General features: G+C 37.9%; 1 protein-coding gene across 1 annotated transcript; it reads right to left on the reverse strand.

The window, feature by feature from the left end:
- Window positions 1–1,636: 1,636 nt before the first annotated feature.
- LOC128020318 (protein Wnt-6-like) lies at window positions 1,637–22,694 on the reverse strand. Its single transcript, XM_052607155.1, has 4 exons — window positions 22,045–22,694; window positions 16,598–16,818; window positions 6,838–7,142; window positions 1,637–3,353 (listed from the first exon to the last, which is right to left on the reverse strand). The coding sequence occupies exons 1-4, from the start codon at window positions 22,263–22,265 to the stop codon at window positions 2,892–2,894; spliced, it is 1,209 nt and encodes a 402-aa protein (XP_052463115.1). The 5' UTR covers window positions 22,266–22,694; the 3' UTR covers window positions 1,637–2,891.
- Window positions 22,695–22,942: the final 248 nt, after the last annotated feature.

Below are 22,942 nucleotides of genomic sequence, written 5' to 3' on the forward strand. Positions count from 1 at the left end.
CTAGTTTAAGTTAAAGATAATTCTTTGAAATTAAAGTTATTCTTGTCATTCATAGTCTTATGGAAATCACATTATTATGAGTAAAGTTTAGTGTGATGCACTAGACCTGAACTGTTAAGTCAGTAATTGCAATAAATTTGACAAAAAAATGCTGTTTTTTGTCCCGTGAACTCTTCCATTCCCTCATGCACCTCACAGACTCGCAGAATAGAATCTGACAGAGCCTAAGATGTAATTAGACTGATTACCTCACGATAAAATCTCCTGCGAGGTTTCAAAGCCTTTATTCACAGCTCAACTTTTATGAGAATGTCTTCCTAAAGCAAGCATCTCTATTTAGATATAGACTGGTTGTCAGAACAAGGGGGATGCATGGCGGTATTACGTTACAGTTTTATTCACTCAAGCTATCTGCCACACACATGCACCTGTGTACACATGCACATAAACCATTTCCTGTCTGCACATTCAGACACGTTTTGCTCTATATGCTGATATAAATCCTACAGCAAAATCTCCATTACTGCAACAAATCTTGAATCATAAATTTATTCTTCAGAAGCTTAAGTGATGATTTCCACCTCTGTACTTCCCATCATGCTGTGTATCCACCCACAGTGGCAGGATTTCATTAGTGCCATGTGTGTTTTACTATCAGCAGGCAAAGACAGAACGATTGTCTCATCCTACACATTCCTCTGCCACCCTGTGTGTGTTAAAGTACATTGAAACACAGCAGCTATATGAATACCAACGCTTCTATAAATCTAATGGCTGTCTGCAGTATGAGTCTGCTTTCGTCCTGCTCTGGGCTGTCTATCGTTGTGTGTGTCTCTCTCTGTCTCTCTTTCCCTCACCAATGCTCCTGGCACGTTCCCGTCCTCCATCTTCTCCTGTATCTTCAACACAGTTGGCCACAAAGCCCAAATTCCTGGAAAATATGAACTTGTGCCGTCTTGCAGGACTCATACTAATACAAAGGGAGTCTTTTCCAACTGCGTAAATGACTCAAAACAACACCTTCTCCTGAGTGGCAAAGCGATACACTTGAAACTAAAATGAATTGCTGTAGCGAGAGAGCGAGGTGGGAAACACTGAGCCTTGACCCTGTGTGAAGTGAGCCAGTTAGAACAACATTTGTATTTGTATTTGATTTGTTTAACACCAATGAAAGGAAAGTGTGACATAAGCTTCATTATGCTGTCTATATAAATATCTCGGGCTGAAATGGGATCATATCTCCCAGTCAAAACATCATGTGAGAGTTACAACATTTAACCAAATTATCATTAAGGGAAAATGAGAGACAAAGACCATTGACGCAAACCTTTAGAAATGGCTTTTCGCTATGTCTTTTCTCTCAATCTGAATATGTTAGTTTAATAGTAAATTCTTTAGATGTACATTTTAAACTAAGTGCAGTCTCATTTATATAGATAGATAGATAGATAGATAGATAGATAGATAGATAGATAGATAGATAGATAGATAGATAGATAGATAGATAGATAGATAGATAGATAGATAGATAGATAGATAGATAGATCATTAATTTCTTAACAAGAAAAAAATCCACTGATGAATATGTGGAAAACGTTTTTGTGCATTTTATTCAGTGATGAGCAGCTATAAGTAGTGTTGTCACTTCCAGTCTTCTCTTTTTCTAATCTGAAATACATTATGATTAAATATATAAAAATATACAGTTGTGAAATTAATTATTCACTTTATAAACAGTCGTTTTGTGGAGTAGTAGATAATTTATCACATCTTTCTGCACATTTTTTCAGACATGAAGTTTTGTATGATAGAGGAACAACACATTTAGAAGAGTCTACAGATAAATAGTGCAGGATGCAGTCATTCAAACAACAGATTTAATCTTAACTTACATTTAGTGTAAATTTAATGTCATTTTTACTGAATTGACACTTAATTTAATGGACATGGTGTTGAAATGATGTTTTGACGACCTGTTAACACTCCAGTGAGAAATGCTTTAAAAAGAAAATGGTGGTAAAGCAACAACAATGTCAACGGCAATCCATTTCTGTGATCTTTGTCATTAATGATCATTTGTAATCTGTTTTGAAAACTATTGAGCAGTGTTAGCATACTGAAAGGCTTTTCAGAGCATATACTGTACAGTATATGTGGTCAACAATACATGTACTCTTAAAAACCAAAGCAAACTGCATGAAAATGCATTCAACTTAGGAGCAAACCAATGAAAAATAGTGATCAGTATCAGTAAAAGTGCATTAAAAGCCCCATAGATTAAATATTTAACAAAAATAAAGAGTTTTTACATTGCTTCTCTTGCATTTGCTTTTACCTTTGAGTTTAAGAGAAAAAATAGCTTTTACTCTTTCTGTTAAAAGTTCTCAAAGTGCTTTTGAAAGAAAATGACAGGGCATTAAACACAAGAAGTAGTCATGATGGTATTAAATGCTTATAAATAACAGCCTTTGCTCCATATCCAGCCCGCTTTACAGAGCAATATGCCAAATCCTTGATGATCTGTCACTTCAGAGCATGAACAGCCATTACGCCAAGGCTGATGTGAATGTGGTTCCATTCCTTCAGTCTGCACTCACAATGTAATGTATATAGGGCTGATCTAACAGAAAAAGCCCTTTGATAAGAAGCATTCTGAATGTCTTGACTTCACAGCTGAAGAACCCTTCCTAAATCTTTAGTGTAGACTAGCGGTCCTGGGTTTTCTGAGGGGTGAAACACAAGTCAGACGCTCCTCTAGGCTTTTCCCAAGCCTCAGGGTTTGAAATGTGTATGCATGAATCTGGAATGTTGTAGATTCTTTTGTTCTGAGACTGGCACTACGTCCTTGTTTGGAGTCGTTCTTCTCAATCCCATCGTCAAAGGGTTCTCGGTTAGTGACACAAACTCAGTTCCTTCCTCACTAAGCACTTTTTACACTGGACCACGCAGCACCAATGGAAACTGCAGAGACAGTTCTCCTCCAGGACCACCGTCTCGTCCCGGTGGCCTCGCTCACAACACAGAAGGTCACATCCGCTCACGTCCAGTGCCGTGCTGTTACACATTCGCCCCCGCGTGCCCAAAGAACCCGTCTTCCGATTGGGCAGGCAGAAGTCCGGCGACTCGGCCGAGTAGATGAGATCTTGCTTGTCCGGAGGTTTGATGTTCTGCCCCACTGGAATGAGAGTCTTACCGTCATTTCCCCCCATGACTTTGGATGCCCCATTGAAGCGCTCAAGCAGGCGGTTGCCCACTTCACGGAAGTGAGGCATTTTCTTCCAGCAGGTCCTCAGAGTGCAAGAGCCAGACAGCCCGTGACATTTACATTCAGTTCTCATATAATTCTTCACCGCCTGCAGTTCGAGACACAAAGATAGTTCAGTGAGATAAAAGGCGAAACTATTTACAAGGAATTTACCCTAATCTCTCCCCTCCTTCTTTAGCCTCCAGCCACTCGAATGCCAATCCAAGAGCTTGAAAACAGACATTTGTACAGTTCTATACCTGCTGAAATTAACATCTGATAAATGCTGCATTAACATTTTTGCTCACTTTAATTCCAAACGAGTCGCTGCTTGACATTTTTAATCCTCATTAACATGGAAGAAAATCACTATCTGCCTGTATTCCCCCTTAATATCTATTTACCTGTGACTGACCCCATGCTAACTGGACCTTAGGCTGTCAGGCAGTGACCTCCGGAACAGTGTTAATTTTGACACAAAATTTTAATTTAGTTTTAGTCTTAGTCTTTTGACTATAATTCTTTTTAGTTTTAGTCAAGTTTTAGTCATCTGATTTGTTTTAATTTTAGTCTTATTTTAGTCGACTAAAATTGCTTGGTATTTTAGTCGACTAAAATTGCTTGGTATTTTAGTCTACTAAAATAAGACTAAAATCAGTAACAGATTTACTAGACAATTTTTTACAGCTGGTATAGGAAACAAACTTAACCAAAATATATAAAACACAAATTCAACTTTATTTCAACACAACTGTGTCTTTATTTCGATTCAAAAGCTTTTATGCAGCAACAAACACTGTCATGATAATGTAAACAATAACTAGCTGCCAATTGACCATCAATAAAAGAAAAAAATAACGTTAGGTCTGATCCTTCATTTTTTTACAATATTGCTAGACAAATTAATACCTTATAAAATCTTGTTACTTTTGTTTACCTGACCTTAAAGCTTACAGCTGAGCTGAACAATAAGTGCATACATTTAAAGTATAACTTTAAGCAACAGCTGCGAATGGAACGGCTACAGCGACCGGAAGTTTGCCGTCACACCGCTGTAGCCAAGAACGTAAAAGTCACTAAGCAACGGTAAAACAGAACAGCGCAACGCAGCATTAATTCATTTATTGAGATCCAAAAAAATATATAATTTAAAAAAGCAAGAGAAGGATTGCTTTTGGCGTTAAATGACAATCTTTTGTCAGAAGAGGAGTTTTTAATATTGTATGATGTAAATAAGTCTAAAAACATAACATTTATTTACCTAACCTCTCACGTTGTAGCGACTCCGGCAAATCAGCTGTTCTCCCGTAGTAGACCGTTAAATTAGAACGTCACAACGTAGCAGTTAAATTCGCGCAGGCGCAATACAACGCCACAATGGCGTTGCCGTTCCACCAGAGGCTGTTGCTTAAAGTCCCTATCACCTCTTCGAATGCCGACTTCCCGGGAGCTCATAAAAACTGAAAACCTTCGCTTCACGTCTCAATAAGTCAGGCTCTGATTGGTTCTCTTCTCTCATGCAGTCTCTTCTGTTTTGCCGGTTCTTTTGCTCATTCCTCGCATCTCTCCCGTCTGCTGATTTGATTTTCGTCACAGTCTATTTTCGTCTCGTCCTTTATTCGTTGACGATAATGTCAATCAATTTAGTCATAGTTTTAGTCTCCATCAGTGCCTTCTATTTTAGTTTTCGTTTCGTTTTCGTCGGCAAAAATATATTCGTGACGAAAATAATGACGAAAATATTTAGTCAACGAAATTAACACTGCTCCGGAAGATGAAGCACTACTGACACTAGTGAGTAACTAATCTGAGGATTTGGCCAGTGGCCGACTGATGATGGCTTGAAAAAACGTAAATCTGACTTCTTTAGATTACTGGATAATGCAATTTTAAAATGAGATAAGAGTAGTTGTATACTTCAAAATGATCTAGCACACACTTGCACCGGAGGTGTCTATTGTACAGTAATACAAAATTAGCTACAATGCTGACATCAGATTATTGCTTAAAAAAGATTTAAACATTCCAATTATTAAATACACACTTAAATTAGTTTCTGCTGTTCTAAAATATGAAAGAAAAATGTAATAATACTACATTTCAAAGGTTTGGGGTCAGTAACACTTTTAATGTTTATTGAGACATTTATGCACACCAAAGCTGCATTTATTAATGAAAATATTGTCAAATATTACAATTGTTAAAATATTTTCAGCATCCATTACTCCAGTCTTAAGTATCACATGATTCTTCAGGAATCAATGAATATTTTGATTTGCTGCTGAAGAAACATTTCTTATTGTCAGTGCTTAAAAGTTGTGCTGAATATTTTTGTGGAAACTGTTATACATTTTTCTTTCAGGATTATTTGATGAATCGAAAGTATAAAAACAGCATTTACTTGAAACGTATTCATATTATTTTAAACAGTTAAAGATCATGTTGCTCAAGGTTGCCATACTGAGTTAACACATCCAGTTCCTTTCAAAGAAGAAAAAGTACATATTATTAATTTAACATGAATTGTGTAATTATAAGGGTCTGGAGTTTGTGTGATTGACACCTGCAGAATATGTGTATATAATCTATTGAGATTTATTATGAAAGGCCTGCTCCACTAGGGACTTCAGTGTGTGGATGTGAGTGCATGTGCTTAAAAGGGATGCTTGCACTGCAGCTCTGATCACTTCCAATCAGCTCTGAATGTTGAATCCATGTTATATATTTAATATATAATTTTTTTTTATTATTATAATTTTTTTTTTAAATGAAAATGGATTTTATAGTCAAATTGATTATTTTTATTAAATGGATATATAGTCAATAATGGAGCAGAAATAGTGGTGATATTATGAAATTAGTCTCAGCTCAGTTCATAATGTCTTCTCCAGCCTCTGCCAAGTTTAAGCCTCTGCTCATTTAAGCTTGACTATCTCTGAAGGATTATACAGGCAAAACAGCACACGACTGTGCTTGTATCATCTATGCATCAATGCAAAAAATCTATCCACACTGATATCATACCAGGAACATAAAAAAAAAAAAACATCTATGAACATCTACACATAGACCTGCATGAGGGCAACAGGTAGTACTGTATGTGAGGCTGCATAATTCAACAAAAGAATTAAGTAAATACAAGATATCTGGCTATTCATAACAGTTCCTAACTGTGTTTATTGTTTTATATATAATAAGGGCAAAATGACATTTATTGCACCAACTGTTCTCGCACATGCATCCTAGTATGGACTATCATAAACATAGCACTCTGGCTAAATACTGTATTAACTGTTTTCTATTTTAATATATTTTAAAATGTCATTTATACCTGTTATGGCAAAGCAGAATTTTCATTCATTTCAAGCATTACTCCAGTCTTCAGTGTCACATGATCCATCATAAATCATTTAAATATGCTGATTTGGTATTCAAGAAAAATATATTATTATTTTCAATGTTGAAAGTAATTGTGCCGCTTCATAATTTTCTTTGGAAACCATGATGTAACCATGATGATCGAAACCACTTTTAACATTTATTTATATCTATTTTGTAGCTCCATGTGTCAAGATAAGGAAGAATGATCATACCAGTCGTCCAGCCTCATTATTATGAAGGTCTATCAGCGTACGGATGTCACTCTTGCCCTTCCTCCGCCTGGTGTCCATGAACTGCTTGGACTTCTCATAGCCGAACTCCACGTCATCTCCGCAGCCCCCCCACTCCCACTTGACCCCCTCAGTTGGGCCAATACTGGCTAAACGCGGGGGCGGCCCTCTGCTCCGTGTGGCCTCGCAGCCGCATTGCAGCAGCTCCCCCATGCTGCAGGCCTGAGTCACTGCATGTGTCACACCCGCTGCCGTGATAGCATACACAAACGCTGTCTCCCGGATGTCTGTGAAGACACACACACACACACACACACACACACACACACTGTGATATCAAAGAGAGCTTCTGATTGTTGGACAGGCTGGGTTACATCGAACTCTGATAATTATGGCATTTTAGATATCCAAAACTTCACGGGCTATTCCTGTGACAAGTCAGTCTCATCCACAATGACAACACTACTGTGGCATAATGAGCCATGAGAGGTCATGGCATATTAGACCAGAATAAGCTGCATTCTGAATCAGAGTGTATGCTATTCAAAGATATTGTCCCATTATGTTCCAACAACCAAAAATTTACTAAATCCTGAGAATCGGGTCCCATGGTCAGAAAAAACCTTGAAATACTATTTATCCAATTTGCCCAAAAAGATGGAAACTCTAAAAAGTATTAATAAACAAGTGCATTACAGTTTTTGCCCGTTGCTTGAACACATTTTGCAAAACTTCGCTCATTGTGCCAAAACTCTACACACAAGTAAACATGACACAACACTGGGAAATATACCATTCGCATATGTGTCAAATTGAAACTCTAATATCATAACCTAAACTCTGCTATCAAAACCTAACATTCCTTTGTCAAAATGTAACTCTGATGACAAAATGACACATACTTGCATCTTATGCATACACTTTCAGATCAGGGGGAACACACTAGTCTACTTTATATAAAACACTGCAGTCTTTGATTTTCACTGTTTATTCAGAAGGCATATTTTCAGGAGGCACATTTTCAAACAACCAAAAAAGCAAATAGGCCTGGTCAATATTGTACATTGTAGCACTGTACATTGCAGTAACATGAATTCAGATAAAGCAAAGCAAAGCAAAGCAAAGCAAAAAAAAAAAAAAAAAAAAAAAAAAAAAAAAAATATATATATATATATATAGATATAAAACACTATACTGTAAACACAGAAAATCATGGCAATTGTTCATTCGTGGGCTCATGGATCCCGCCGTCGGTTGGCCTCATCGACATCGCAAGCAATGTCTTCTCCCGCTAGGCACCGGGGAAAATATCCCCTTGCATGTCAAACCATCCATGGATTGCTGTCACCTGAATGTCACCACAGTTCCATTACCTGCAGAAGAGACATGCGGCGTGTGGGTGGACTCTCTGCCCAGCTTCCCTCACAGTTAGGCCATGGTTGATGACATGGTCCACCAAAGTTGCTATTATATCATCAGAAATAGGGGTCCGTGCATGGTCTCTTCAACCTCCTCCTCTTCCTCCTCCTCATCTTCCTCTTCCTCTTCCTCCTCCTCCTCCTCTTCCTGCTCTTCCTCTTGCTCTTCCTCTTCCTCTTGCTCTCCCTCCATCCATGCTTGCAAAGTTCTTGAAATGGCTAAACTGAGGGCTTTTTGTAGCTGGCTGATTGGTGTTCAGTTTTGCAAGTAAGTGCCTTCAGTTGTTTATTTGAGTGGTAGCAATAACCTGATGTGTTTTGTATTTTGTATACATGTGTTTTCCAAATGGCACTCTGAGATTTCATTTTTGAACGAAGTGTCTTATGTATGAAATAGAGTGTAGTATGCAGGACCAAGTGTGTTGCATAAAGGAGTAAGTGTGTTGCAGAATTGCAATTAGAGTGCAAAGCAGCGCTTTTGTTTAAGGTATGGTTACATGTGTTTGAGGTACGGTAACAAAAGCTTCAAGTTGTGTTACTTTAGTCTAAGCATGGGTCTATAGAGTTCAAGCAATGGGCAAAAACTGTAAAGACCTTGTAAATTAATTACATTATTTTTTTTTTTTTTTTTGAAAAGACACATAAAAAATGTCAGTAAATACATTTATAATGTTAAAAAAAATGTATACACTGTAAGAAACAACCTAACAAAAAATGAGTGATTTGATATAAATTATGTTCTTCAGAGCTTTCTATTTATCAAAGAATCCTGAAAAAAACCCACAGTTTCCACAACACATATTAAGCATCACAACTGTTTCTTCAACAGAAAATGATTTCTGAAGGATCACGTGACACTGAAGACCGAAGAAATTGCTGCTGAAAATTTAGCTTTGCCACCACAGGAATAAATGACCTATTTTAAAATGTTTTCAAATCAAAAACAGTTACTATTGTCCTATTTGTCTTTACTGTATTTTTAGTAAACATACAGAATTTTTTTTAAGTAGGAGTGTAGTGTAGTCTAGCTTATCTTTCATTTATTTAAATTTCTTTTAATTACTTACAAGAAAATGACCTGCTACTCTTCTTGTCAAAAGTTATTTAGAAAGAAAATGACAGGGCATAAGCCAGTACACTAGAAATATTTATTAAATGTTAACATTTAATAATGCTGATTGAAAAATGCTGTGCAATATCAGAAAAGAAATGTAGAGGTTAGAAAGGACAGCTGTGTTTAGCAACTCGTAGTAAGGGAGTTGAAAGGAATGACTTTTATCCCGTGTAAACGCTGGATGCAGTAAGCGTGCAGTCACTCTTCAGCCCTGTGCCAATTCTGCATCGCATGATTCAGTGAATGGGATTCATTAAAGCCAGTGAAATGGAATCAGAGCTCAGAATGCACACGCACACACACACACACACACAAACATGAAAACACTACACAGATATTAATCCCAGCTGTCCATTCACACGCCTACTGTCATCTACATACAGTGAAGCAATGTGTGTGTGTTCCTGTTTTGATACATGTATGGGCCTTCTGATAGCACCCCACCTGAAAACACCTGTAGCTTTCTGGCGCACAAAACACCAACCAAGTCTGTATAAACTGAACATACATTGCAGATCCTTAGATTATGTGGATACTGGTATATATGTATATATCCTTCAAGGATTTCACAATGGCAGAATTCAATGCAAAATCAAGCAAACAATATTTGCGGAAGCTTGTAATTATGTTTATGAAAAAAAACATTAACCTGAGAGGGGCAAAAGCAATATTTGCTCTGATATGAGGCAAGCGTTTGAGTAACTGAGAGTGTAACATTTAATACTTAATTTTTTTAGATTTACAAATGATCTCCCCAAATATTTCATTCATGACCTACACATCTGCACAAGCTATCCAACGTCTTGTTTATATTTATGTGTTAAGTGCGTGGGAACTTTCTAAAGGTTTAAAGAAACTATTAAGCTACTTTTTATAAAACTGAATATAATGTATATGAGTTCACATGATTCCTTATTTCACTAATAGATTTAAATTAGTGCATTATTTCACACTGTAAAAAATAAAAACCTCTCCAACTAAACATTTCCTAGTGATTGGTTACATCTAAAATTTTCAATTGGCCTAATTGAATTTATCAAATTGAAATTGAAACATTTAGATGTGATCAGTCAATAGAAAATTTGAATTGTAGAGGTCTGAATGTTTTTTACAGTTTACTGGATAAGCACTTTCTGTAATAAGAGAGTGTTATGTGTGTGTGTGTGTGTGTGTGTGTAACATTGTAACGTTTAATCAAAACCAACATCTGGTGACACAACTTCTCCAATCCTTTAGTCCACTTAAATTCAGACCCTCCAAGCTCACGTGTATCTTTTCCACACTTTTAAGTGCATCGGCCACATGTGAAATGTAATCACCAACTGACTGATTGAAACCACGTCCCTGTCCAAATATTTTTCAATAATACATTACAATTTACATCACAATACAGAAGAAAGATCTGACTTTACTTCTATTACATCGCAACATCAAAGTGATAGTGTGGTCCCTTTAGCTCCTGCTAGTAAATGTCCTCATCATTATGGAGCTTCCTCCAGGTATTTTAGACCATCAGTTTTCAAACTCTGGGTCATGAGCTACCATGTTCATAAAATGTCAGAAATATGAAAAACATTTTCAAATTCAGTTAACCAGTTTGTTGTAACCATTTGTACCTCAGCTGTTTTGAAAGTCAGACATATCATAATCAAACTAAATTTTGTAAACTTCGTAGCATCCAACATTTGAATTACTACAAAGACAAAAGTCACCCATCTGGATCCACATTATTTTAACCCAATACATTCATAAGATGTAGTCTGTCATGACAGACAAGAGGGTAAAAAGTCTCTTGATTTCACCTCCCTCTCTTTTTTTTCCTCCAAGACACAAATTCCAAACAAATTTTGTGCAGCTGTCTATGCCCAGGCCTGCCTAGAAAAGAGAAAGAACTTAATGCCAGAAGGGGATTCTGTGAGAATTAACAAATATTTTTTTAATACTCAATCTTTGAGTCAATGAAGCATGGGTCTGCAGGATGAAAAGGCAGGGCCCCACCAGCGGCTCCCCCAGTGCTGACAGGCGGGAATCATTTTGATTGATTTATTTTGCCACCACGTGCTGCCTGCATGCAGCGAGGGCCGAGACAATCCCTAACTCTGCGCAGATCTTGTTGCATACCAAGGATTCACTTTTATCAACTGAAAACAACCGCAGCAACACACACACACACACATCCTCATGGATAATATGAGTAATTCTCAGGCTATTTGACCTCAATTTCTTGGTCTAAACCAGAATTTGGAGCATGGAAATAAGTAAATTAGGCATTAATACCAAATGCAAGCGACTAGGGTCCACATGAAGAGTAACCTATATGCCACCTTTTCAAGTGGACTTAGGAAATCCGATTCAGAGTTTGAAAAATTCACTTTCATGCTAACAAACTTAAGTGAGTTCTGACGTCAAATGGACTGTCTCAGCTCTCAAATATGTCCAGTACAGTTGCTCTTGTGCGTACAAGGGATCAATTACAACAGGACTGGCTGTCCCTTTAAATGATAACACATATTCATGCAGTCCTTCATGCTGAGTACACTGGCCTCTGACCTGTTTTTAACAGTGGGGTCTGAAATAAGGCGTTCTTGAAAAGGACTGAAGAATGTCATGTGCGTTATGTGCTTTGTTTTTTTGCATACATTAGGGGCTTGAAATAGGATTATATAGAAAAAAGGAGCGTTTATAGTCTTAATGCTTGCCAAAAATGGTTTGCCTCCAGGCTTGGAGACGTACTGCAGAATTATTTTCTGATATAAGCTTACTTTTTTTATCTTTTTCCACTGCCTCTTATCCCCTGCTCTTTTTCAAATGCATGCATGCTTACAAGTTCAAATGTGAGTTCACGAACACTACTATCAGAATACTAAAGATACCAAACACATCTGCTGCACAAATGGTCGATGTGTGGAAATTAGGATGTTATTTCTGATAGTAAATTCGAGAGAGGGGGGACCATGCACCTACTATATGACACTTCTGGCTCACTTGTTGCCCTAAGCAAGATAAGACGTCAAAGAAAGAAACTTTTATTTATAATATTTTTTTTTTACTTATTAAACTTCATGTAAGTGTGAGATAAAGGCATTTGAGGAGACTTATTTTAGGCTATTTTTATATATAATATCATTCAAAGGAAATTATTTATTTTCTTGTGTTTAACAAGGATGCATACAATTGACTTAAATTGAAGACTTTTAGATTTTTACAATATATATAAAATAAAAAAATGAAGAATAAAAATGAAAAACCATGTATACTGTTTTTTTTTTTTTACTTTTTTTCCCAATATAATATTAAGCAGCATAACTGTTCAACATTGATGATAAATTTTTCTTGGGCACCAAATTAGCACATTAAAATGATTTTTGAATTGTGACAATGAAGACTGGAGTAATGACTGCTGGAATGTCAGCTTTGCCATCATGGAAAAAAGTAAAAACACCCGCCTCTCTATCACAATTTATGCTGTAAATTAAAAGATAATTTAATATAATTCACATTTAAATGTGAGCATAGGAGCATGCTTGTTGTCATTCTGAGACCTGAACCTGAGGTTAAATGTCAGTAACCTCTGTACATCAGACACTGTACACATTTATATATACAAAACACATTCATTGACACAGACAGAAACAAGAGTTCTTGACAGCAAAAATAATTAGGCACTGAGGTGACAGGACAAAAATATGCACATATGGCGTCCTTATCATTTCTCGTTTTTTTTTTTTTTTTTTTTTTATTGGAACCGCATATTGTCTCTGAGCAATTTTAACGACTTCATTACAACCTCAGAGACAACATGTAAGAGCAGCCGGCAGCATTTCCAGCAAATTCTAGCATTGGGAGACGGCTCCCTTGGGCCAAGAAAACAAGCTCTGGTTTACATGTTTGAATAGGAGAAGAAAATAGCCCCCAGTTATTTAGCAATTGAAGAAATATGTTAGACACTATTCACAACCCTATCACTTGGTGCAGGAAGTGAACCTGCCTCAGCAGAGAGCTCAGATCTGACATGTGGTCATTAGAGCCAAGTCTCACAGTAATTGTGGTAAATGCATGAAAACAGAAGAGCACTTAAGTCTCTCTTATAGACACAGAAGAATTTATGATTAATTTACATTTTGGGAGGCAGTCTCCAATGCTCAGTCTAAGATGGGCTGATGCAGACAGAGGAATCATGTTGCAATCCATGTGTGAACATGTCCACACTGGAGGCCAATTCGTGAAGTTTCAGCTTCAGACCAGGATATGACAAGCCTGCATCTCTTTACATCACTGTGATATGGGAATGTCTAAAGAGAAATCTTATGTGAAATTAGGCAAAGAAATGTTTCTGACCCTCTTAATCCCATACTCTGCTGGCTCAGGGCAGAGCATGTTGAGCCAAAATAGAGCCCTCTTCTGGTGACAACCAATTGTTCTTTATACAAACAGAAAAGTCAACTAGAGACGCCTCCAAAATCTAAAATGACTTTTTGAACCATTGGCAACTTGTGTTGCCTCCCCATGCAGTGCCATACTTAAACTTATCTTACTGCTCCCTCCACTGTTTACAAAGAACATACCATTTAGGCCCGTTCACACCAAGAACGATACCTATAAAGATAACGATAAAGACATAGTTCTAAAAATCATCACAGCCAATCAGAGTCAATCCTGCTGTAATGAGCTCAAGCATTTAAAGTGGCAGACGCACGTGCGCTTAGAATAAACAGACAATATCGTTCACTGGTGTGGATTGATGTGACGTGACATTCAGCCAAGTATGGGGACCCATACTCAGAATTTGTGCTCTGCATTTAACCCATCTGAAGTGCACACACACAGAGCAGTGAACACACACACACACAAACACACACACACACACTGTGAACACACACCCGGAGCAGTGGGCAGCCATTTATGCTGCGGCGCCCGGGGAGCAGTTGGGGGTTCGATGCCTTGCTCAAGGGCACCTAAGTCGTGGTATTGAGGGTGGAGAGAGAACTGTACATGCACTCCCCCCACTTACAATTCCTGCTGGCCCGTGACTCAAACTCACAACCCTTCGAACTTTAAACTGTCACTACCATAAATGTATGTGTATTTGTAAGTTCAATGAATTAAAAAAAAAAAAGTTCATTCGTTTAAAATGGATGTTTGAAGTACTTAAAGGGATAGTTCACCCAAAAATGAAAATTATGTCATTAATGGCTCTCATGTCGTTCCAAATCCATAAAACCTCCTTTTATCTTCGGAACACAGTTTAAGATATTTTAGATTTAGTCCGAGAGCTCTCAGTCCCTCCATTGAAACTGTGTATACGGTATACTGTCCATGTCCAGAAAGGTAAGAAAAACATCATCAAAGTAGTCCTCTGTTATATCAGCGTGTCAGTTAGAATTTTTTGAAGCATCGGAAATACATTTTGGTCCAAAAATAGCAAAAACTACGACTTTATTCAGCATTGTCTTCTCTTCCGTGTCAGTTGTGAGTGAGCTCAAAACACTGCAGTTAAGTGATATCCGGTTCGCGAACGAATCACTCGATGTAACCGGATCTTCTTGGACCAGTACACTAAATCAAACTGAATGGTTGGAACGGTTCTCGTTTCCAATAAGCATTAATCCACAAATGACTTAAGCTGTTCACTTTTTTTAATGTGGATGACATACCCTCTGAGTTCAAACAAACCAAAATCCCGGAATAATGCATTTACTCAAACAGTACACTGACTGAACTACTGTGAAGAGAGAACTGAAGATGAACACCGAGCTAGATAATGAACGTACGATTGACTCGTTCTCGAGTCAAGAACTGGTTGCATCAGTTTTCGGATCACCAGTAGCGATGGGAATTTCAGTTCTTTTCCGCGAACCGGTTCTTCCGGACAGTTCGATTCAATAAACCGCTTGAAGAAAACGGTTCACAGGTTCTTTTGTGCTCTACGTAATGGCGTCATTGGCGATGATTGCCCCTTCATTCAAGCCTTCAGTTTACCCGCGCTCATAACATTAGCTTCAGTTCAGTTCGGTTCAGACGCTCTGTGTGTCGTTCTGCTTCATGCTGAATCACACATGTGCAGTATCATCAGCTCCTCGGTTCTCGAATCGGACCCGTCTTATAGAAACGGTTCTTGACTTGAGAACGAGTAAATCTTTTGTTCGTTATAGTTTGAGTAAATAAATTATTGGTTTATTTTAACTCAGAGGGAGTGTCATTTACATTAAAAAAAGTTAACAGCTTAAGTCATTTGTGGATTAATGCTTATTGGAGACACGAATCTTAAACTGAGTTCCGAAGATGAACGGAGGTCTCACGGGTTTGGAACAACATGAGGGTGAGTCATTATTGACATAATTTTCATTTTTCTGTGAACTAACCCTTTAAGTAGTAACACTTTGGCGATCGGTTTGCATGGTTTTAGCAAATAAATTTGATTGCTGTTCAAGTAAATACAACTAAGAAATTCCAAGTTGCAGGAAATGTTACATTAGTTAGCTCAACTTAAATAGCTTCAATAAATGAACTAACTAATTTATTGTTTGAAATAAACACATAGTACATTTTACTTAAAAAAATATAGTTCTGAAGTAATTCTGAGTTACCAGAAATTGCATGTAAGTTTACAACACTAAATAAACAATTGTTAGTATACCATTTTTGTTCACTTTACTTGCTTTTTTTCAAGGCAGAAGATTTGTATGATTTAAAAAAAAAAAAAGTTTTAGTAAGGTTTACTAATTAGAATTTACTTGGAAAGCATTTACAGTTTGGGTTGTTTGTCAGATCTTTAAAGGAAAAAGTTTCCAAAATATTATATAATGACATTTTAGCATCAACACTGCTGTTGTGCGGTAGAATAATTGCCTCTACTGAACAAGGTTAATCCAATGTGAGAAGGGAGGGGTTGAACCCTGTGGATGGCCTAATAATTGTAGACTCTGCGTTAGTTTATTACTCTTCAAAGGGCTGAAAAATGTGGCGGATCAATGATTATGCAATTTGGGGATCGTTTTTTAAGAGAGCAGTTTAACACAGAAGAAAGGCACTGAGGTAAACTGGACACAGCAGCTGTCCTTGTTCTCTCTTACACATGGATCAAACGTGCTGAAATGAGGGCACGGGTCTCTAGGTCTCAGGGCCAGAGTTCATGCCCTCAGAATGATATCGCTGACCCATAATCGAGACACAATTTATTAACTTTCTCTCCAATGGGACAAATGCTCACCTTGCTGGAGAATTTTGCCAAAGTACTTATTCTGGCTGGTACAGTTCCAGCGCCGAAAGCGGAACTGGTATTGGCATTCACGCACACCCAGCTTGGCGCCCTTGGCGACTTCGTTGACGATCTCCGGCTGGGTCTGGCACAGTTCGGCCTGCTTGCCCGCCAGACGTTTGGTCTTCCTGCAGATGCTGTTTGGGTCCATGACCAAGGGACTCCCCACTGCCCTGAAATTAACAAAGCTTCATCAGATGACTCATCTGAACTACACAGGCTTCCACAAGATAAAATGCGATCATCTTCTCAAACCACACGCCACACAAACCACTTTAAATGATGTAAAGCATTATAAATGTAATGTTCTGTTGCTTTACCGCAGGGTTCACATTAAGGTCTGAGCTGATCCTCATTCATTTAAAGCCTTTCTTGTTTTTTTGGCATACTCATTGTTGCTTGCGGATGACAAAGAAAATATACAGAAAAAAGACAACTACTAGAGGCAGACGCACTATAATGTCAAAGGTAATCGTATTACCCCTTTCAACATAAACAGATAACAGTTAAAGCAAAAAAAGCTGCATCTTAATTGCTGGGTTTTATCAAAAGTGATGACAGACGTGTGTTTACACTTGAATCAATTGTTTATTTCAGCTGCTAATGGGAGAAGAGACCTCAGGTCCAAAGCGTTGAGCAGGCTGCCAGAGCTTTCCCGTGACAGTCGCTACATGACGTAATGTGAGAACGGCACAATCCTCCGGTTCTTTCTTTTTAATAACTCTCGCCGTATTGGAGTGGAGTTCAGCGTATGTGATCCGTGCAGCTGAAGTCGGTTTTTGTCATCCCGTTGCCGTATGGGGAGCAGAGCTCTTAACGAATACCTCATTGCTTTTCATTCACCCTGTCAAGGCTAATCTTTCAGACTAATAACATTCAGCTGCCATGCGAGTTTGTTTTAAAAAGTCAAACCAATGCTCCTGACAGTCACCTTCCATGGCGGTCTGATAAGAAATATGAGAAGAGAGGTAACAGGCTTTACAAGTGATGCATCCCATTTTAATAGGCGTAATATTTCGACCAGTCAACATACTAAAGGACACTTCAGATTCATTTCATTGCACATTTAAAAAAAATCAATTTTACATTTTAAGCCAAATTAAGTACATTTATTTTATTTTAATTAAATTGCATTCATTTTTTTTTTTTATTCTTGTCCCATTGACAAAGATATTAACTTTTTTTTCTCTCAGTATTCTAAAAAACATTGCATGACATTGTCTCATTCTTAGCATCACATACAACATGAGAAACAATCTGTTACTGTACTTCAATTGCTCATTTATTTTAGTGGTCTAATGTGAGGAATTTTCCAGGCCACATGGAGTACAATAAACTTAATAAATATATATTTTTTGATAGTCAGTGTTCCACTGAGGTAAAATGAGTAGACAGATATTAGTCTTTCTTTTGAATCACGTGACGTCTCTTAGATCACTGAGGGTCAGACTATTGTTTTTACAGTTTGACTTTAACCATGTATTATTTTACAGTTTCTAATAAAATTACAGGCCAAATGCCCAACCAATGTCAATTTTTATTCACATTTGGTGCTTGAAGAGTGTTTATTTTTGACACTGCCTATAGCAAAAAATACTGAAGGAGATGTTAATGCTAAATAATATCACTGTGTACTATGTAAAACACTTTTGATATTGTTAGAAGGAATATGTGATGCATTGTTTTGATCAATTTTAAACCCTTCATGACTCCAGATTTCATTTTCATCTTTTGTTTTTATTTACTGGGAACACATTTGGTCACATTTATTTAAATGACAGTCAGACAACGTTTCTCTTTAAAACGGTTGTATCTAAGGTGGAATTCAGTTTGATTTTGACAGTCTAGCATCCCACCAGGAAAAGCCTTGGTGTTCCCTATTGCCAATCCATCCCTGAGTGTCAAGGTTTCCATAGTGCTGAATGGACAGGCATGTAATATAGCTTCTATCAGTATATCTCAGAGATCTTGATCTATGAGGCACACACCCCTGCATGATAATAATGTGCAGATTTAATGTTCTCCACTGCAGCCTCTGATTATCTACAAGCACCAGGATCTCTGCTCAAATAATGGAACCACATTTTACTGCAGGAGGTGTAGACTCGTAAAAAAGCAGACAGTGTTGGAGCAACTTTCTCTTTCCAAGTCCTTTTTCATTGTCAAAAGGGGCGAGGCGAAGCACTTGCTTTTAAACCAGAGCTTGAATATCACAAAAGCGGCCCCTGGGTTGAATATATAGTCACATTATGGTTTGGGTGATATAGAGATGAAGATGTTCATCTGCGTCTGATGAACTATTCCTTCCCTGGCTCTAATCTAAACCAGCCACGACCAATACATAACATAAAGACAAAGAAACATGCCTCCAGAAAGAGTCCATCTGGACATGACGATGACTGTTCTAAGATCACTTCTGCCATTTCTCATACAGTGATTCACATTAGGACTTTAACAATGGAATAAGAATGGTCTCTACCCTATAGTCCATCCATTATCCAACCTTTATTCAAAGACACTCTTTCCTGCTTCTCCTTTATTTGGTGAGACTTCTGGATGTGATAAGTGCGAGATGGGGTCTAATCATAACATAGAAAATGATTTATCCAACTTGTGCAATCAGGAATATCCAAAAACAGCCACACTGTGATGTATGAGAGATAATGCAGAGAGGGAAATGGAATGGGGAACTGTGACTAAGAGAAGTTTTCCAAATAATCAGTGGGAACATGCACATGCACATTTATCTTTTCACAGACCTGTTGTCCGCTGCGCCTGCTGAGACCTCAGGCTACATTATGAATTGCATGCTAAAAGATAAGTCTCTTCTTTTTTCACTTTGTGAAAGAGCGAAATTTATCCCTACTTAATCCCCCAAGTATACTGGATTTGAAGTCAGTCACGACAGGGCTGGAACTGCACAGAGTGGCTTGGGTTCACTTGTGTAGCGCAAGCCATGGCACAACCTCCTCTTGGAGCACACCACTAAATCATGTGAGTAGAACCACGGCACTGCGCACCTCCATCACTACGATGCTGTCTGTCACACATCAATGGGACAGACCCGAAGTATGAGAGAACAAGAGATGCACGCTCAGAGGTGAAACACTGTAAGTGTGCCAAACGGGCCAAGCAGCTGTCATTTAACTGTTATTTGATCCATCTCTCAAGACCGCATGATTGAATATCTCTTCATTCTCCAAATGAGATTCGCTTCTCCCAGATTGAACAATGGAGAGGAGACTGTGCAGTCTGGGAAACAGTAATATACATTGCTTAGGTCCAATAAGAGACTTGTAAAACAAAAAAAGACAATTATGTCACCATTTACTCACTCTAATGTTGTTCCAAACCTGCATGACTTTCTTTCTTCTGTAAAGCACAATGAAGATATTTTGAAAAAAAATAAATAAAAATTGTCCATACAATGAAAGCCAATATGGGCCAATGCTCTTTTTTGGGAACCCATTGCCTTTGGGGAAATAAAACAGTTATTCTCTGTTTGTTCAACTGAAGAAATCAAGTTTATACCGGCTTAAAACTATATTAGGGTGAGTAAATGATGACAGAATTATCTTTTTTAATTGAAACTTAAGAAATATTCAATTTAAACATTGTAACTCAATTAAAATGCTAAAATATACATACTACACACTAAATAATTATTTTAATAAACTAAATATAAAATGTATTTTAAATAAATATTATTATTATGTATTTAATTTTTTTTAAATGTATTTAAAAAAATATTATTATGAATACAATCTCTTTTTATTAAAGAACATTGTGTCCTTCAAAAATTCTGGAACAAAAATTTATGTTAATTAATTTAACAAATCAACATTCCCAATTTCTTTTAATAAAAAGTTTGTAAACATTTAATATTGTACTGGATAATGGAGCCTTGAAGTCAAAAAGGTTGAGAACCACTGCAAAAATGACCCCATTGGGTCACACATTTAAATGCAAAAAAAAAATTGACAGAGAGTATTCACACACGCACAGACATAAAAGCAAGAGGATATGGCGCGTGCACAGGCACACCTGTCTGACAGACTCTTGGCGGGCCGCCAGCACATGACCCCGAAGACTCCAGAAGAGGTGAGGCTTCCCATTGCTTCCTCAAGCACTCAGCTCTCAGCCCCACAGATCAGAGCACAATCAGAGTCCTGAGAGCCAGTTTATCTGCCTCTGTTTCATCTCCTCTCAGCCTCAGCATGTGAATGGCATGCCATCTGTCAGAGACTCTCAGCAAAGCCCAGCCCCAGACGAGAGGTTTGTGATGGCATTCGTCGTGCCCCAAAGAAAGCATCATTGTCTTTGCAAACCTCCAGGTGTATGAGAGAGAGTGTGTGTGTAAAAACTGAAGGGAGCTTTAGGTGCAGCTGACCTTTTATAATGTGAAAATTCGAAAACTGGATTAGCTAAACAGCACATTTGTTAAAGGGAATGCATCATTTTGGATTTTCTCTATATATCAAACAATTTGTATCAAACTCTTGTCAAACTCGTGCATTTCAGAGTGTTAAGGGAAGGAGTAGTTTATGATGACACCCACAGCCCGGAGGTCCACCTAAAATTCCAACTCTGACCCCCAAAGTGTCTACCTCTGAAACAGAGTACAGCTTAACCCTTAGTCAACCCATGATAATGGAAGCTGTCTAAAAAACTTTCATGTTAAGATTTCAAATATATTAAGTTATTAAGCGTGTCCTCCAGATACACCTGTTTTTTTGTTTGTTTGTTTTAGAAATTCATTTTAGGTCAAGTGTGTGTGTGTGTGTGTGTGTGTGTGTGTGTGTGTTTTAATAATCGTTCAAAAAATGTATGTCATCTATGCAGTTGTTTACTGTGAATAATTAATTATTATTCTTAACATTTCTGAATTTAGATTTTGTCAGAAGTGTGCAGAAAATAAGGCATATTTAAAGCATTATTGGAATTCATTTAACGCCTGTAATAACCAAAACTGTAACACATGCTCTGCATACATATGAAACAGAAACTAAATGCTTTACAACCTGATGCAACAAAATGACTGAAAAGTTCCGATAACAAAGTTTTATTCTTTCCTTATGAAACAATCTGCTGCTTTACTGTCCCAGCAACCAACATAACGACCCAAGAACATATGTGTAACATGAAGGACGTTTTTACCCTCTAGAGAACCATAAAACCCACTCTGGAATACAGCAAGTCGTTTCTTGATAAGATGAGGGGGTTTAGCCGAGCCTGGGAACTATTGTTAAGACTGCCTAAGGATGTTTGTTCAATGAATACTTATGTGAAAACCCGGAACGGTGTTGTCATATTCGATCATTTCTAAACTATCACGCTTTAATATGGAGCGCGCTGGAATTTTTAAAGGCAATTGAGCGCGCGCCTGAGATAGCACTTACCACCAGAGTCCGATAATGTTGACTGGACAAAGCAGGATAAAGAAGAGGGCAAGCTGTGTTCTGGAAAGTGGAATCGTCATTGTCAGATGCCTTCCTAAGGACAAAAGTGTGAGGTCTGATGCTGAAGGACTAGTCCAGAGATGAAAGAGGCTTGTCCTGTGAAGTAAGTTTCTGAGGAGATTCAGCACCCCTGAATAATACACGTCCAAGAAGCGCATCATCAGGTGAGGACGAGCGCAAAATCCGCTTGGAAAGTGGTCAGCATCTTCATTCTTACTTCTTGGAGATCTTCATCCAGCAAAATAAGATGAGGGGAAAAAATCAGGCAGAAGTGCGCTTATTAGATCTTGAGCTTGATGGAATGCAGTCAAACCTCACGAACTACTAAAATGCCAGAACTTTAAAAAGAGATTGGGGTTGGAATGTAAATAATTCAGTCGTTCTTTTGAAGCGCAAACCTGTAGACCTGAGCGCCATGTGCTGAATCTGTGCGCGCGCGCCCTTCGGTGAGTGCTGCAGATCTCATCCCGATCCAAACAGGTAGACGTCTAGAAGGCATTTCGTCCTCTCGTGACGCTTTTTTCTGCCTTCAGCTGGGGACCTTTTTCTCGTGGTGTAAGAAACTCAGAGCTCATCACCCACTCAGTGACGTCGCCCGGAGCTTGAGTCAGGAACCTTGTCACACAGGAGAAAACGGTTCGGATCTACAGTTTCTAAAGGATCAATACCGGGTAACATTATGAATGTCCAGTGCTGCTAAACTTTATAGAACAGGCTGATAGATAGATAGCTAGATAGCTAGATAGCTAGATAGATAGATAGATAGATAGATAGATAGATAGATAGATAGATAGATAGATATATTCATTTACTACTGTAGCATAAAGATCTTAAGTGA

The sequence above is a fragment of the Carassius gibelio genome, chromosome A9, assembly GCF_023724105.1.
Source record: "Carassius gibelio isolate Cgi1373 ecotype wild population from Czech Republic chromosome A9, carGib1.2-hapl.c, whole genome shotgun sequence".
Taxonomy (NCBI): domain Eukaryota; kingdom Metazoa; phylum Chordata; class Actinopteri; order Cypriniformes; family Cyprinidae; genus Carassius; species Carassius gibelio.